This window comes from Gavialis gangeticus, unplaced genomic scaffold, assembly GCF_001723915.1.
Source record: "Gavialis gangeticus isolate Ggan-Ray unplaced genomic scaffold, GavGan_comp1, whole genome shotgun sequence".
Taxonomy (NCBI): domain Eukaryota; kingdom Metazoa; phylum Chordata; order Crocodylia; family Gavialidae; genus Gavialis; species Gavialis gangeticus.
Genome location: NW_017729022.1, coordinates 37,548,313 through 37,567,390, shown reverse-complemented (window position 1 = coordinate 37,567,390; position 19,078 = coordinate 37,548,313). Strand labels below are relative to the sequence as shown.

General features: G+C 42.2%; 1 protein-coding gene across 3 annotated transcripts in view; it reads right to left on the bottom strand.

The window, feature by feature from the left end:
• ACSS3 (acyl-CoA synthetase short-chain family member 3) overlaps positions 1-19,078 on the bottom strand; it is a 237,747-nt gene that overhangs the window by 196,134 nt on the left and 22,535 nt on the right. For all 3 annotated transcript variants that reach the window (XM_019514799.1, XM_019514798.1, XM_019514797.1), the window contains exon 3: positions 3,317-3,505. In XM_019514799.1, coding sequence (XP_019370344.1) covers positions 3,317-3,505 — 189 coding nt within the window. The remainder of the gene's footprint in view (positions 1-3,316; positions 3,506-19,078) is intronic.

Here is a 19,078-nt window from a genome sequence, read left to right as displayed (position 1 = left end):
TGCTCAGTTCACAATGGCTTGCCATATTAGGAACAGGAAACTCAGGTGTTTACTGTGACCTTTACTTCAAAAGAGCACAACTTATTCCATCACCTGGACCACAGCCACAGTCCTGCATAGCTCAAAGATGCAGCATCCTTTCAAACAAAAGACACATCCCATTCAGCTATTTGTTGTGGATCTGAATAACTCTGGATACTTGGCAGTATCCAGTTTCTACTGTACTACCAGTACTTGCTACCACTGGAAAAGTTACATCAATGGTAGGGCAAGAGATTTTAGAAAGGCACTTCAGGGAATACAGCAGAACTAAGCCATGCATTCCCCTGTTTTGTTCATAAACTGCCACTTAATAGGTGGAACATAAACCTGGGGTTTCCCTGACAAAATGAATATGCAATAAAACTCCTTTAGGTTCAACAGATGCAACATTGATGGCCACCACTAAAAAAACCCTTTGAAAGCCACATACAAACCTTTTGTGGGCTGGCAGTAGTCCATTAACTGAACTTTGGGAAACCCTAGCAACCCCACTCACCAACATAACTACTTCTGTTTTAGCCATACAGTTGCATGATCTGTGAGACTGCAGTTTATTTTTAGTTCTGTCAGGTATTCCACAGTGCTCTAAAGAAAATTTAATCAGACCATCTGGGCACATCTATACATGTGTGTTAATGTGCAGTAGCATATTTTACTGTGCATTCACATCAAAAACCATGCTAATAAGCTAATCTGCAGAAAAATTAAGCTACTACACATTAAGCGTCATCAGAAAAGTGTGCACTTTTGCTACTGTGCATTAAGGCAGCCTAATGCACATTTAGATAGTACCTCACATTAGAGGTACTAAATTTAACGTGCAATAGCAAAAGCACATTAATGAACATATAGAGGAACCCATTAAGTAGAAAAATAAAAGGCATATACTTTTTTTTCATCTATGGTAAAGTGACTTTTAAAAATATGCAATACAAAAAATGGTGCTTCAAGACAAGACAGGGCTCCAATTACGATGTAATCACGCCTCTTAAGTGCCACACTGAGTGTGCTGCCTAATCACCCAAAAGGTTTGATCATGTCATGATGAGAAGCAGGAGTAATCATTTACAGCTGTATATGCAAAAACAGTATAATTTTCAGAATAAAGTATCAAATAAGGTAAGTTCATTTTACAGGGCTGCCTTATTGGAATGCCAAAATGTCATAATTAAAAGGGGAGAAGAAATGTGCGCTTTCTGTCCTAAGTGGAAGACATGAGCAGATGTCTTTAACCAACACATATGCTTTGTGCATACTGTATTCCAAAGAAGTGTACACCTGTGAATCATAATCCTGTTTAAAACTGAAAAACTTGCAAAAGTCAGATGCTTAGCTATTAACTGGGGGCTGGACTCAATGATCTTCCGAGGTCCCTTCCAGCCCCAATGTCTATAAAATCTATGAAACTCTGTTACTTGGAGAAGTTATTGGAAAAAAAGCCCTACTGTTCTTTCAAAGGAATGGAATCATCAGCTGCTTAAAGCGCAGTGTCTCCAAGCATATCATTTTAAAAATTCTTTGCAGTTATCCTTTCATATCATGATGTGTTTAAAATAAGAGGTTTAAAACAAGAGGTTAGAAGTATGTTTACTTCTAACAAGACACTTACTGCCCCTCAAAAATTATACATTCTTGACTTGAAGAGAAAAGAGAAATTACTAGAAATGCCTCTCCTCATATTCTGTATCACTTCATCACAATTCACCTTATGTCTACAGCAGTGCCAATACCTGACAAGACTAACAACTACTGACTGTAGAACTATGCTGTATTCCCAGAGCTTCTTAAAATTCAAGATAAATTAAGGCAAACTGCTACAGTATAAGTACTTTTCTACATTCACTAGGAAGTGTTTGTTATTTCTTTTATTTGGGTCTTCTGACAAGATTTAAAGTGTGACCCGTCTTCCAAAAGAGTCTTAGAGATCTCTGTTCCAAATTCTTAACTCTTTCTAGCTAATCATACAACACCTGAACTTATAGCACATGGTTTAATCAGCACAAATAAGAGTCTACTAACTGATGCAGTTTCTAAAGAATAGATTAATTTTTAGTTAGCAGAATGCAATCTATCATAGTCACTTAAAGAAGTCTTTAAAATAATCCCAGTGATTTGTGGGAAATTCGTTTTAACAAAGCTGATTCTGAAATTAGGCAAGCAAGTTAAACAAAATTCAGGCCTAAAAACACACAATCTTTTTTCTGTCTTTTCATTACACAGCAATTCTCCTGCATATACACATCAAGGCAAAAGGTACCAAGAGACTATACCATAGTTTTTTTACATTTCCCTTTTAAATGTTAAGAAGTAAACAAAGGCATCATAAACTAGCATAGAACCCAGGACTTGCAGCCACTATTTTTAAGAACAGTTTTTCCATATTGTGTAGCTTTAGGTAAATCACTTAACCTCTCTTTTATCTTATAAGTAACACAGGCATAATTGTATGCTGACCTATCTTCTTTCCCTCAAAGCCCATTTTGATCAAATAGCTCACATTTGACAAATATATTGTAAATGAAAAGCACTATCCTAGCTGTATTATAAAAATTTACCTTTAACAACAATTACACTCCTAGCAGTTTCCTTCCCCTGATTTTTATTACTCACTCACTCACTTCTAGCTTTTATATTTTGCTCTTACAGTATGTTTAACACACACGCAACAAGAGCAGGAGGAAAACTTGAAAACTATCATTAACTTATTTCTTTAGCAATTCCACAAAAAAAGTCAGCAAAATTCAAAACATGGTACACAACTCTATTCACTTCTGGCACAAATGTTATTATTTCTTCTCCTAAGTTTATACAAATGAGTATTATTTGTACTCCCGAGTGTAGTGAACATGCATACATCTTTATAAACAGGGAGTGCAAAGCATAACAACCAAAGGAAGCTGTAAAGGGTTGGCAACATTCAATACTTTGGACCACTGAGGGAAGATCAGGTGAAAGAATGAATTTTAAGGGGAGATTTTAGAGGCAGAACAGAGGACAAGAGGAAAATAAATTTATTCCCAGAGTTGTATAATAAAAAAGTCAACTTTTTTTAAAAGAATAAAAAAAATGTACAAGTCAATATCTGTTATTGAAAAAAAGATCACACTTGATATAAATAATATTACCTGTTCACATTCCAATGCTTGGAATGCATCAATAACATAGGCGCCACAAAAGGAAAATGGAAATATAACAAATCAACAACAGAAAAATTAATAAGTTATTTTCCTAAAACCAGCTATAGTGGGTTTTATTTTTTTCATGCATTTGTTACCTTTGCATGATCAATTCGAGTAGAAAGCTCCTTCGATGCAAATCCACCAAAAATGAGGCTATGTATGGCTCCTATTCTTGCACATGCCAACATAGTAAACATTGTCTGCGGAATCATGGGCATGTAGATGACAACACGATCTCCTTTCATCACGCCATGTTTAACCATAACGTTTGCTAACTTGGAGACCTGCATAGGCAATTTTTTAAAATTAATGTTAAACTTCTATCAAGTACATAATTGCATAAATAAATTAATCGCTGTTTTGCTTTAGAGTCTCACAAAAACTTCCCAATTTAAGACAGAAGAAAGCTATATTGAATTGAAAGATCCAACCCAGTCAATGAATTTAGATCATCTTGAGGGAAAGAAGAATACAGCAAAAGCTGTGTTATTCAGCATCCATGGGGAATGGGAGGTGCCAATTAACCAAATATACTGGTTACCTGAGAGGCATCTTTGGCTGTTCAGGCCGCCGCCCCTCCTGCTGCATCTAGTGCAACAGAGCTTTCACTCCCTGGCATCAGTGTGCCAGGGGACAGGGAGGGGAGCCCCACACAGGCTGTTTTGCCCCAGGCTGTGGCAAAAAGGAAAAAGTGGGACTCAGCGAAACTGGAAGTGCCACGGTGGTCCTCCGGTTTCGCTTTTGCCACATCGATCACCATGCCGGTTAATGGAGCATTCCAAATGGTAAAGTGCCAGATAACACAGTTTGTCCTGTATATATCTTCTTCTGTAAAATTAAATCTTATCAAAATAAATTGGGATTAGTTGTTTTGGACACCAGAACAAATAAACCATATGCAACAAAATGTTCTGCAGATTATCAAACTATCCCATTCTAGTTAGCTACTTATATTTCTTTGTTCTAATTCATTAACAAGTTTATATAAGACTTATACAACATAACTGTCTAGCAGGTAAGATTTATTGTGTATATCTAACTGACTGTGTTCATCTGTTTAAATTAAACAGGTATTTAAAAGAACCAGGAAATACCAGATTTCTTCATACTACAAGATGGGCCTTACTTTCCTATATTTAATAAAGTCAAGAGATAATGTGCCAAATGCATTTCCCAATGTTTGCCTGGTGGTTCCCTAATTTCTATGTATTTCAGGCAAAAGGTCTTTCACATTGTGGCTGTCCAATCAGCCAAAACAAGTCCAATAGGACACATTTAATTTCAAAGACCCTTCTTTCTCCGCCTCCAGAGTATTTAAAATGCAGCTCTGGCTCCTTCTGACTCAGACTCTGACCTTTCAGTCTCTAAACTTCCTTGACAGTTCAATGGCCATAACTCAAGATGCTGGCTTCCAGTTCAGCTGCTGAGAGAGGAATTTCATCTCTGGCTGGGGAGAACAAGTACAACCAGAAGTTCCAAGCAGCAAAACAGAAAGCTCCTCTTCTATAAAAGCATATATTGGGACAAAGACCACCCCCCCTCCTCTGTCCACTGTCATACCTATTTCAATCTCCTCCCTTGTGATGACTCAGATGCATCTCCTCCAAAGGATAAGTACTAAGCCCACCTGAGGAATCAACATTCAAGTCCTGTAAATTCATAGATTCATCGATAGTTAAGGGGCTAGAAGGGACCTCGCAAGAACATTGGGTCCAGCCCCCAAGCACTAGACAAGAAAGACAACTGGGGTCAGGTGATCCCAGCAACATGACTGTCCAGTGTCCTCTTGAAGATTTCCAGGGTAGGTGATTGGACTACTCTGGAGGGAGTTCATTCCACAATCTGGACACCCTAACTGTGATGAAGTCTTTCCTAGCATTAAGCCTGAAACAGTCTTCCAGGAGTTTGTGGTCATTACTCCTGGTTTTCCCCAGGGGTGCCCTGGTGAACAGTTCTTCACTGAGCCCTCGATGTATTCTAGGGTTGTGCAAAGCTTCGGTAGCCGATTCAATTTGTTTGAGATTTGGCCCGATTCGACGGCTGAATCTCCAAATCCAAATCAAATCAGGAAACCCATTAAAAAAGTCTGAATTGAATCAGAAGCCTCTGAATCAATTTGGAGAGATTAGGAAATTCGGAAGGCTTGCAGCAAACAGAAACTGAGACGAGAGAGAGGGATGGGGTGATCTTCCATATATGGAAAAAACTAAGAGGAGGGCAGGCTTCATGCACTCAGAATGGGCTATAACAAAGTTATAGGTATTTTAGTGATTCCCCATTATAGTCTATGGCTGAATCTCCGAATCAGCACTGAATCTCCAAATCCGAATCAGCCTAATCGAATAGGGACAGTGATTCAAATCACTGTCCCTCCTAATCAACTGAATATAAAGCGAATACCTGCAGCTTTGCACAGGCCTTGGTAAGCTGCTACCAAGTCCCCTCTCAGCCTTCTCTTTTTCAGGCTAAAGAGACCAAAGTCCCTCTGCCTTTCCTTGTATGGCTTGCTTTGCATGTCTCTGACCATACAGGTGGCTCTTCTCTGGACTCTCTCAAGCTTTTTCACATCCTTGTTGAAGTACAATGCCCAGAACTGGATGCAGTACTCCAGCTGCAGCCTCACCAATACTGAGTAAAGTGAAAGAATCACATCCTTGGTTTTGCTTGAGATGCATCGGTAGATTCATACCAGAGTATTGTTTGCTCCGCTGGCTACAGCATCACACTGACAGCTCGTGTTCATACTATGGTATACTATTACCCCAAGGTCCCTTTCAGTCATAGTGCTAGTCAGTTTGGTGCCACCGAGCCAACAATCTGGGGATTGTTTGTCCCCAGATGGAGCACTTTACACTTTTCAATAGTGAACTTCATCTGGTTCCGATCCACCCAACTTGCCAGCCTGTCTAGGTCTGCCTGTATCTGCAGCCTATTTTCAAGCACAGCCACACTCCCCCATAACTTGGTGTCATCTGCAAACTTGGCAAGTGAGCTCTTCACCCCCACATTCAAATCACTGATATAGATGTTGAAAAGCACAGGACCAAGCACGGACCCCAGAGGGACACCTCTGACTACTTTTTGCCAGGATGACACAGACCCATTCATTAGAATTCTCTGGGTCCTACCCCACAGCCAGCTTCCTACCCACCTGACTGTCAAGCAGTTAAGCCCTCAATCCTCCAATTTTCCCATGAGAACATCATGGGATACCAGATCAAAGGCCTTTTGGAAGTCTAGGTATACAATGTTGACCTCCTCTCTCTTATCCAGGTGGCGAGTTACCTGGCCATAGATGAGATTGGTAAGACAAGACCTGCCCACAACAAAGCCATGTTGGCTGTTGCTTAGAATCCTACCTTCTGCAAGCCTATCACACATATACGCCTTGACGAATTTTTCCAGGATTCTCCCTGGGATAGAAGTTAGGCTAACTAGCCTATAGCTGCCCGGGTCCTTTCTCCTCCCTTTCTTGAAAATGGGCACAACACTCACCCTCTTCCAGTCTTCAGGTACCTCCCCCCAAGTGCCATGAATTTTGGAAGAGTTTTGCCAGAGGTTCCGTGATGACTTCGGCCAGCTCCTTCAGCACCCCTGGATGAAGTTCATCCAGTCCTGCTGACTTATAAATGTCTAACTTTTCTAACTTATAATGCACCAGCTCAATGTCAACAGTAGGAAGAAGGTCATTCCCACCATGCCCATTCTGAAACTTATCTAGTATGATTTTCTCCTTAATCCAGTGAAATACAGAAGCAAAGTAGTCATTCAGGAGTTCAGTTTTCTCCTGAGTGTCAGTAACCAGCTGTCCTGAGTTGTTAAAAAATGGCCCCATGTTTCCATTTGTTTTCCTCCTGTTCCTTACATACCTAAAGAAGGACTACTTATTCTCCTTGATTTCTGTTGCCAATTTAAATTCAGTCGCCGCCTTAGCCTTTCTAATCTGCTCCCTACAAATGTGGGCCATTGCTGTATAGTCTTCTTTGGGGACTGTCCTAAGTTTCCATTGTTTGTATGCCTCTTTCTTCTTTTTCAAAACGACTATGATATACCTATTAAGCCAAGAGGGCTTACCAGCCCTTCTGTTACCTTTCCTCCGCATGGGAATGGACTTCTTTTGTGCTTTGAAGATTCTGTCCTTGAGGAATGACCACTCTTCATGCACTTCTTTCACCTTCAGTTCCTGGTCCTGCAGCACTGCCCCCCTACTATTGCCTTGAGCCTGTTGAAATTCGCATTTTTGGAGTCCAAAATTTCAACCCTGCTAGCTGATATGCCTGCTTTGCAACATACAGTGAACATGATGGTCACTGTCACCCAAGCTACCTTCTATATGCAAGTTGCACACCATTTTGACAGGTATTAGTTACAAGACTACCTTTATTTTTTTCCCCTGACCCCCTTTCTCATGCAGTCCACAAGATAGAGGGTAGTCACTGAATCAATTGCTTCTCAACATTTCTTGTTATTTTCAGCAATGTGTACTCCAAGTTTGTTCATGTGAGCTATGCGAGTCCTGCCATAAATGCTAAACTATTCAATATATATTGTTTAAATTGCCTTCTGGCCTGGTGTATGTTATCACTACAGTCTTTGAGCATTCACAAACATTAAGGGTGAGGATTAATTTTTACCAGGCAGGATGGTACTATTATGTCTGTGTCAAAATGAAACATGGCAAAGTTGTAGGAACCTTCAATGGAAAGCCACATGTGGGTTGGCTTTGAAGAGCAGTCTCAGGGACCAAATAAGGCTGCAGTGGTCCTGAGCAGGCATCGCCTTGGAAGCACTTTGCAACAGGACCCCACTGCACATCAGCATAATCTTTGCTTCTTTCATCCTTATTACCATTACAGGCACAGCCAAATTCTGGACCACAGTATCTATAGAAAGGTCCTGTAACTAACAGTGATAACTTAAAAGAGCTGCTGAACATTACAGAACAGGCTTATCTTGCTTTGAAAATTCATGTGGTATCCCTGATACACTCAAGCAATCACTCCTTTAAAGGGAAAAAAAGCTGGGTAATAGTGACATTTCATTAAATTGTTAAAAGCCATGAAACTTTCCCCATCCGGCAGTGTGTTGTCGTTTATGGTTTGTATTAAGTCAGCATAATTTATCACTCTGAATTTTATACCTACCATTTCCCACCCAGCATGCTATTTATCTGTTTTACTTAGGATTTTAAGGTTGTTCTATTGCTTTAATGCATTTGACACTTCACTAATAAAATCACTTGGGACTAAGTGATATAGTAGGAAACTGCAGAAGCCTTTCAGCTCTGAATATCTGGATTTAAATTAAATTTAGATCAGAGGCAAGTCATGATCTCAGCCAAACCCCTAGTGAACATGAATGTATTCTGCAAAACTACTAAACAATGTTGACATTATGCAGCATAACTCTCTGCTTGAGGTAGGTTCAAGGCAGCTACAGAACAGTGCTTGCAGACAACAAAAAGACATTCTTTTGAAGAGTTTATAACAGTGGCTTTCAACCTTTATAAACTCAAATCACCCCAGCCGTCTCCAGGCACCCCTCAGAAATGCCTGCTGTTAGTTTTCACTTGGTTTTTTGACTACCAAAAAATAATAGAGCAATTCTCCTGTTGCCTATAGCTCAGAAAGACTACAAAAGGGAAGAATCTCTGGGGTTATCCCGAGTCACGTTTGCACACCTAGCAGTACTAACATTGCGTGGCACCCCACAGCACTCTTGAAATCATCTCAAAGAATCCCAGGGTGTCATGGAATGCTTAAGAATCACTGGTCTACAGGCATACAGCAGTACTAGGTGTAGCTTGTGTAGGGATTAGTAGACCTTTCATTTGAAGAATGCCAATGCTTACATTGTTTTAAAAACAATGCTATGAACCACCGAAGCAATTGCAACCATTAACACCACACTCAGGTGTTGCCAGAAAAGCCATTAACAACCTCCGAACTTCTGTTTCTGCAGTATGAATTAGATATACATTTACACTCTTGTAATAAAGAAGCAGGCAAACAACAAATTTCCACCTACAACAACAAACAAGGACTGGACAGATCACAAGCCTCCTGCCCCACAATGTAGCCTACTTGTCTTCAGGGTTGAATTACCTCAGGAAAAAAAATATACAAGTAAATCTACACTGGTATAGATGTGTCAGCAGCTATCCCAGGCAGCCTTGCTATTATGGTTTCCCACACCACTTAGCAACAAGGTTCTGAAGAAGTGCTTACTGGGAAAAACTATGGCCAGCAAGGTGTTTGTCTGTGTACTCCAACTCCTGGAACAGTATCTGTCAGCGTACAAGAACAAAGCAACTTGCATCAGAGGAAATGTGCCAGGAGTCTAAGACAGCAATTTGCTACTGCATTAAGCCAATATATTAATAGACAGCTTAATCAGAACACGATTGCTTTACCAGGCAAGCAGGATGTGACACTGGAACAACAGTTCAAGGTATTTTTTTTTTGTTTTTGTTTCTTTTTGAGAACTGTCTAATGATTTTACATCAGCCTTTCATTTGATTTCAGATACCTCTGGAAGTGATTAATATTTTAGCATCTCCAATTATATGGGGAAAAGACACTATTTGGAGGAGTGGGGAAGCAGGAAGGAAAGACAGAGGAAAGAAAAAAGGAAACTACAAATTGACACCTGTGACAGGAGGCAACTCTTGCCAGCCCACCCACCTGTCTCTCTGGGGCAGTCCACCCAGTCTCTCCTGCCATGACTTTGTTGTTTCCATAAACTGATGGTATAACATGGAAAGCTGCCCATTACCTACCCCAATGCCAGGGGGTGCTATCTGCAGCTCCAAAACCTCCCCTACACCGCAGCCCATGCCTAACAGATGGCATCACAGCTCTTAGTGTCTCCACCCCCACACTGGGCCCCATAATCCTCCAGTCTGGACCCCAGTTGCAACCCTCCAATCAGATGTCCTACTCTGCCTTCATTCTGGGCTTCCTAGCTCCCTGCACTCTTCCCCCTCTTGGACATGGCCCTCCCAGTACCTTTGGCTGGACAGGCCCTGGACTCACCGCCAAGGCCAGTCAGAAACCCCAGGCCCTCGGCTCTGGGCATCCCTCGCAGTGGGCTCCTGGCCCTTTTGACCCTTCTGGTCCTGGCCCCAGCACTGACCAGTCGAAGGTGCCATCCCTGGCAGGGTGCAGTTTTAGGTCATGCCTAGGACCAAGAGCCTCCTAGCCATCTCCATAAGCTCTTGCCTTTACTTCCTGGTTGTTCCTGCTGCAGCTCAGCTAGGCAATGTTTCTGTCTGAGGTAGCAGCAGCAGACTGCAGCCTTTATATACTAAGTTCTCAAAATGGCTGCTGCCATCAGGCACCTGCTGGATGCTTGACCCAGCCGTTAAAGTGGCAGGCACCAACAATACCTTGCCACAACACCCTAATCCAGTAGTAGGGCTGGAGTGTTTTTTTATCCCTGATAATCCAGGACATGTAAGAGAGAGAGAGAGAGAGAGAGAGAGAGAGAGAGAGAGAGAGAGAGTGTGTGTGTGTGTTATTTTTTATTGGATCAACTGTATACTTGGGAGGGATGTTGAACAAGGTTTTGACACACGGGGCACTGACAGACATGTGCTCCCCACTGGGCCATCTACACAAGATGCTTAATGCGCAGAAGATTAGTTCTACTGTACATTAGTGTGGTGGGCAAAGGCCGTGCTAATACAAAGTAGATTTAGTCTAAAGCACAATAGTGTCAGCAAAAAAATGTTCATTTGCACTACCTCATTAGTACCAATTACACCACATTAAGTTAGTATCTGCCATTACAGATACTAAACTTAATGCAACATAGTTACAGTGCATTAATGAACATCTAGGTGCATACACTGTAACTCAAGGCACTTTGCAGGAAGTGCCATGAGTTACAGTGTTCCCCCGAACCCAACAAACATTCACTCTTTGGTCCAGGGGGTTGGGAGAGAAAGCTCCAATTTGGAGTGGTTGCATGTCTGCAGTTGCTCTCCACTAGCAGCACCCCTTCCCCCCTCCCAGCACTGGGGTTCATAGATTCATAGATTCTAAGACCAGAAGGGACCTTGGAAAATCATCAGGTCCAGCCCCCTGCACCAAGCAGGAAAGATACCTGGGGGTCAGATGACTCCAGCAAGGTGACTGTCTAGTCTCTTCTTGAAGATTTCCATGGGAAGTGATTGCACCACCTCTGGAGGGAGCTTATTCCACAGTCTGGACACTCTGACTGTGAAGAAGTTTTTCCTAATGTAAATCCTGAATAGATCTTCCAGGAGTTTGTGGCCATTACTCCTGGTTTTCCCCACAGGTGCCCTAGTGAACAATTGCTCACAAAGCCCTTGATGTACTCCCCTAGTGTACCAGTCAGCTGCTACCAGGTCCCCTCTCAGCCTTCTTTTCTTCAGGCTGAAGAGTCCCAGATTCCTCGGCCTTTCCTTGTATGGCTTGCCTTTTAAGACTAATCATACAGGTGGCTCTTCTTTGGACTCTCTAAAGCTTTTCCATGTCCTTGTTAAAGTGTGGTGCCCAGTACTGGATGCAGTACTCTAGCTGTGGTCTCACCAGTGCCAAGTGCAAAGGAAGAACCACCTCCTTGGTTTTGCTGGAGATGCATCGATTGATGCATGCCAGAGTATTATTTCCCCTACTGGCTACAGCATCACACTGCTGGCTCATATTCATACCGTAGTCTATTATTACCCCCAAGTCCCTTTCATTCGTGGTACTAGTTTGGTGCCTCCAAGCCTGTAGATGTGTTGGGAATTGTTTGTCCCAATGTGGAGCAGTTTACATTTCTCGACATTGAACTTCATCAGATTCCAATCCACCCAGATTGCTAGCCTGTCTAGGTCTGTCTGTATCTGTAACCTATCTTTAAGTGTGACCATGCTCCCCCACAACTTGGTGTCAGCCGCAAACTTGGCCAGTGAGCTCTTCACCCCCACATCCAAATCATTAATAAAGATGTTCAAAAGTACTGGACTGAGCACTGACCCCTGCGGAACACTGCTGCCCACTTCTGACCAGGATGACACAGATCTGTTCACTATGACTTTCTGGGTTCTATCCTGCAGCCAGTTTCTCACCCACCTGACTGTCTTGGAGGTAGGCCCACAGTCCTGCAATTTTTTCATGAGGACATTGTAGGATACTAGGTCAAAGGCTGTTTTGGAAGTCAAGGTATACAATGTCAACCTGCTCTCTTGTGTCCAGGTGGTGAATTACCTGGTCATCGAAGGAGATGAGGTTGGTAAGGCAAGACCGGCCCGTGACAAAACCATGCTGGCTGTTATTCAAAATCTTACCTTCTGCAAGATTATTGTAGATAGACACCTTGATGAACTTTTCTAGGATTTTCCCTAGGATGGAAGTTAGGCTGATTGACCTATAGTTACGCAGGTAGTCCCTCCTGCCCTTCTTGTGGATAGGTATAATATTGGCCCTCTTCCAGTCCGCAGAGACTTCTCCAGAGTGCCACAAGTTGTGGAAGAGTTTCGCCAGGAGTTCCACAATGACTTCAGCCAGCTCATTCAGCACTCTCAGATACTAAGATCATCCTGTCCCACTGATTTGTTTACATCTTGTTTTTTTAATTGGTCATACACTAATTCTATGGCAATAGTAGGAAGGCAATTATTCCTACTGTGCTCATCCTCTACTCAGATATAGCCCATTCCCACCCCCAGTGCTGTATTCAGAATGGCAAGGCGGAAGGGAGCAGAAGGAGCTCAGTCTGGGTTTACCCAGCCTGCACTGGAGGATGGGGTGGGTGGATTGGAGCCCCCCACCTCGTGGAAGTGGGGCTTCAATCCACCAACCCTACCCCCTAGGGCAAGCTAGGCAAACCCCAGATGAAACTCCCTACCCTCCTTTCTCTCTCTCCCATTCTGAAGACAGCACTCCGGGGCAGGAATGGGCTACATCAGCCCATCCCTACTCCTCGTGCAGGCTGACACAAGTTAATGGAGGCACTCCACTTTGGACAGCCTTAATCTGAACCCTTGGTTCAGACTGTCACACAATCGGGCACTTTTAAAGCAATCTGCTGCTGTGCTCTTCTGTTAGGGCATTGCCCAGTGAGTGCTTCAGATGCCTAGCCATGTGACAAACCATCACTTCTGTAAGCACCCAAAGTGCGCTTCTTCAGGTCACCTCTCCCAACTATACAGCTGTCCCACTAAAAGATATTACAAAAAACCCTTCCCAATCCTAATCTAGTCAGTTCTTCAGTTCTACACGTCAGCTGGATCAGTCCCAAACCAAAGCAATCCAATGGTCTCCCTGATTGAATAGGGTCTGGCAATGACCAGTATCAGATGTTTTAAGCAATTATTCAAGAACTCCTGAAGTAAGAAATTAAGGTAAAACCTTCCTGTAGGGGAAACTACGTTAATCAGGGGTTACTTTAGTGACAGAAGCATAATGGATTCTAAACACCCATTTATTTTTAATCCATCCTACTGTTATTCTGGATAGTATCATCATTCACATTGCGGTTCTATTTTTTTTAATACTTGCTAAATTCACTAATCTATTGTTACACTACTGTACCATGCTAACTTGCCTTGCAAGGCATCATATTACTTCTGAATGCAAGGTTTTGCAAAAATGAAAAAAAATAGCAAAGGGAGTTGAAAAGAAACTTGATCACTATGTGGGCTGCTCCCATCTGAGGGAGGTTTATAATGGCACAGAGCTTCTTGATTTTGCTGATAATAAGTGCTGGATCTGGAGGCACAGGCTCAAGTCAGAGAAAGCAGCCACAGGATGAACTGCAGCAAGTAAGCATAGAAGCACTGTGCAGTGGAGTGATAGGCTTATGACAGCCTACAAGACACGTTTGTAAGCATGCTTTGGTTAGACTGAGTATAGGGGACTCTATGTAAGTAAGGTCCTACTACATTATTTTACCTCTTGAATTTTTTAATACGATTCAATACTCTGTGCATTGTATTACACTCTATCAATTCCATGCATCAGAGTTTTTGCTGGTTGCCTGCAGGGACTAGGAAGATTTCTTTTCTTTTTTCTCCCCTAATGCATTACTTGGCTTCTTTTGCCTTCCTCTGAAGCATTCCAGGGGTGGGCAATTATTTTGGGCAGAAGGCCGCTTACTGAGTTTTGGCAAGCCATCAAGAGCTGCATGACAGGCAGCCCAGGTCAGATAAACATTAATTTTCTAAATGTTTTAGGGGCCCCACGGGCTGGACAGAATGGCCTGGAAGGCCACATCTGGCCCCCAGGCCACATTCTGCCCACCCCTGTGTTAGTCCTTGGCCAGGACTAAAGATAGAAGCTTGACATCTAGGGATCCCGATGATAATGCAAAACCTCTCAAGTGTTTGGCCGGTGAGTCTCATTCATACATTCATGGTTAAACCAAGTGCCAGAATTTGTCAGAACAATAATTCCTGTCATGGAATTGGCACAAAATAGAAAACAAAAACAAAAACAAACAAAACCCCCAAACAACCATTGCCATCCTCTGTAGCAAGGCTCCTTAGTTCACCTCATAGGATTATCTTAGTACGGTTGGAGTGATGTGGTAGACATAATGGTTTAGGAAATGTATGAGAGAGAAGGATTTTTTATGGGATCTTACTGTATAGTTGGTCCACAGTTGTTGGACAGTCAGGCATTAAATGCCTTTCCACAGGTCAGTCCAATATAGGATGATTTTGGAATCTTTTACGTACCTAATTCCCTGCCATCACTGGGGCCTAAGATATTAAATCATACCCTTGGCTTCCCAGCCTCTTTCTGTGGTGGTGGTGGTCATCTTCATCTTTCTCTTCCTCTGCTTCCTCTTTTTTGTGGTGGGGGATACTAAAGATGGTAGATTACTCTGCAACCTCAGGGGTCTCTTCCATTTCTACATTCATATATAATTCGTTCATTCCCCTCCCCTGCAATAAAGAGAGCAACCTATACAGGCCTTCTCATACCTAAAGGTTTAATTTACTACCATATGAATTGCATTTGATACCTATCAGAATTTTATTTTTCAGATACTGCATTAAAGTTTAACACACAAAACTACAGAAAAGCCAGTGCGCTCTATTTCTTCATGACATTTCCTCTAGAATTTTATACAAGGATGGCAGTGCTACAAACTCTGTTTCAAGGGGACGTAGGGAAAGATAAAAGTTCCACTTTTCCCCACTTGTACTTCCCTTTCTCCACCTTACTAACACAGCATGACCATCACCCAGCACAGCATAAAATTCTCATTAGTATCTGAAGTATTTTAGTTGGTTTCAAAGGGCTAAAATGTCCGCTGAGCTTATTTTGCAGGAAACTCCTATTCTGAATTAGTCCAATTCCTGCCATTTGCTCATATCACGGTTTCAGTTGTGAAATTTAAAACTGTATGCAATATACAAAGTCTTATTATACCAAACTGAAAGAACTCAGTATTTTAAAAGATGATAGATGATTTCAAATATAAAGGGCCAGATCCTAAGCTGGGGTATATCAACATAGTTCTGCTGAATTCAGTTGAGCTATAAACATTTACCCCAGGAAGAAACTATTCTCTTGGAGCTTTTGTTTCTCTCTGGGCATTTAATCCCTGGTTCATTATAGATTTAGGTAAAAGCACTATTAGTTTTGGTCTTTGTATTTACTGATCGGTATGGATTCCAGCACTGATATTAACTTGTAAAACTTGAGCAAAATTGCAAGGGCTGGCTGTTTTCCTTCAAGTCCTCCATATTGTCCCAGGACAACTGAGCAGTTTTTTTTAAAGCAAAAATCTAATAATTTCCAGCTTTATTACATTATCAGAATGTAGCAGGCATCTTCCTTCCTGTAGAATGTACACTGTACTTAATTATATGACAGTCACATTTTAATTAAAGAATAGACTATTTGCCTGACCGTCTTTCTGTGTTAGCTCTGCTCAAAGAACTGACTTCCCAAAGGTGGCATTCCTGACATGTTTTCTGTTATTTCAACAGTTCATGTATTTTAATTGTTCTAAAATGTAAATTTAAATGTAATGTAAATGTAAATTGTTGTAGGTCCTAAATCTGACACAGCATCGTAACATATAAAGACTGATAAGACAAGTAAAATATATTTTTCTTATATATTTTCTAGCTGCTAGTACAAATATCTGCACATAGACAGTAATTCCACTGAGATTTTTCTGAAGGATTAAGGGGCAGAGAGAAGTTTTGGTCTTTATAAAAAAAAAAAGAAAAAGGGAACCTTAATGTGCACAAGAAAATAATTTCATTCCTCTATTGTAGATTTATTGCCTTCTCCTTATTTATCAGGACCTTGCCTTACCAGCATTCAGATAAATCTTATTCCTTTAAAACAAATGAGTAATATTTAAATCTGCATTTGAATTACTTGGAAACTGGTCAATACTCCAGTAATGCTTAAATTCTAGTGTTGCTGGTTGAGACCTATTGAAGGGACAAGGATGAGTTCACATGAAAACAGTGTACAGGTAACATTAATTCCTGCACTGTTGGTGACAGCATAATCAGTAAAACCAGAGGGTCAAGGATTTCACAAGACACCTGTCACAAGAAAAAGCAGCCAAAGTAACTAAGAGTGGCAGTAACTGTCACTGCATGCTGCTCATGGTTACCAATGTGGTCCTTGAGGCTCTGCCTTGAAGAGTGTTTCTTTTAACCCATGTAAGCAACTAATTTGAAGAGATTCCTGTATACATATTATGCAATCTACAGAACAAGTGCAAACAATAGCCTTACTCTGTTCTACATTACATTATCATTTTAAGAAGCTTTCCACCGCCCCCGTGCGAAGAGACCTAGTTTAGATAAGCAAATTATTTTAAAGGCAAATAACTGACAAATCAGATAGTCCCCATTTAATTTCTATGAACTGGATTAATTCTACCAAAGTGTAGTACTTCACACTTTAATTGCATTCTATTCCCCAGTTTGTTAAAGTAATTCTGAAATTGTGTCCAGTCCTCAAGGGGTCTTCCAAACCCTCCCTGCTAGGTGTCACCTACAAATACAGGTGTACATCATCCAAGTCACCATTTAAAGTAACAAGCAGTGTTAGACAGAACTCAATGGCATCCCACTGATGCACATTTCCAGTTTGAAGGCAATGATAAATATTCTTTGAATGCAATTTCCCAACCATATATGCAGCAACTTTACAGCAGCTTTCCCTGGATCACAGGTGTTCAAACCTTGGCCCATAAGCCAAATCTAACCCATGGTATCATGACATCCAGCCCACGAGCATCCCCACAAGTACAGAAATTTGGTGGCAGAGGAGTATTGGAACTGTTCCCCTGCTGCCAAATTTCCAGGCCTGTGGGAAGACCCAGACCTTGCACACTGGATTGACGCCCAGCACTCAGGGCCAGGTGGGGCAATGCCAGACCCCAATATCAGGTTGAGTGGGTGAGGAGAGGGTGGTACCGGGCTCCTGGGACTGAATCCCAGAAAGCAGGGGCAGAGACAGCAGGTCTAGTTTCTTGGCGCCCAAGCCCAGTGTGCAGGGGCCAGAGGTTGCCATTTAGTTCCTTAAATCTGCCTAATTCTTTTTTTTCATCTGGTTTTACTATTGGCCCCCACAACACCCTTTGGCAGATTGGCACTGTTTCCTCTTTTCCAGTCTAGGATCTTTCCTGTCTACAAGATTTCAAAGATTATTCTTAATGGCTTTGGGACTATTTTAGTCAGTTCTATCAATAATACTTTATAGAAAACTTAATTTGGAAACTTTTCTACATAGTCTCTAACCTGTTATTTCCCTATGCCAACCCATGCACTTGATTGTTATTACTTATACTACTTGTGTTAGCCACCTGATCAAAGATAGCCTTTGAGGGGAAACAAAAGAAAGAAAAAAAACATTAAACATCAACATTGCCTGTCATTGGCCTTCAGCCAACTCTTCCTTTAGATTGCTCTCACTACTACCACATGTATAGAATGCGTTCTTCTTACTTTTCACCTCTCCTGCTTTCTGCAATGACTTTTTAATTTTGTTTCTATATACCTTTATATGCATCCTTAGTAATTTGACCTTTTTTCCTTTCTGAACAATTCTTTCTTTTCAGGTTCTTTGTGTGTTTATGCTTTAATCACGTTTTTGCTTTAATTTTACACCTCTCATCTTTCCTTTTGTCACAGGGTCACGCAGGTGCTCTGTGCCTAGGAAGAGTTAAGGGCAGCTGCCAATCACCTAGGGAGCCCAGGTGGCAGTTGCTGGGGCAACCAGGCTGGTCACATGACCAGGAGGGGGCAGGGCCGGGCCTTTATAAACAGGGCCGGAGCCTAGTTAGCAGTTCCCTTCTGGTAGCCTGATGTGTGAGAGTTCTGCAGTAGAGCTGAGCAGAGCTGATAGTTGCAGTTTGACCACCCAAGCAGCTACAACATGGTAAGGGTGGAAAGAACCCTGACGGGGAGGCTATTGATAGAGAGGCAAGTACGCTTAACCCTATGCTTGAGCAAGGAAGCTTGTTATTGAGTTACAGCCAGCGTGCTTATGGTTCTGTTTAGTTCATTGTGTAAATACCGGAGGACCGGGTGAGGCTGTAGGGGTGTGAGGAGGCCTCACGGGAACTCCCCAGGAGATTGGGGGGTTCCTAGTGCCCTGTGTGGGCGTGGCAGTTGTGCCAGGCACGGCACAGTTGTATGGCGCCGAGGCGGCGCAGCAGATGGGGGAATTGACCCCATCCCAGGATGGGTAAGAGTTGTGAGACCCGAGCAGGGGAGAGGACCCCGGCAAAGGGGCAGGGGGCCAGGCACAGCTTAGGCCACCTGAGCCCCACTGACGGCGCACCAGTGGAAAGCCTGTGGGTGGCTTGTGTCAGTCCCCAAGGGGAGGGCCTACATGAGTGGAAGCCTCAGGTGGGTGCTAATA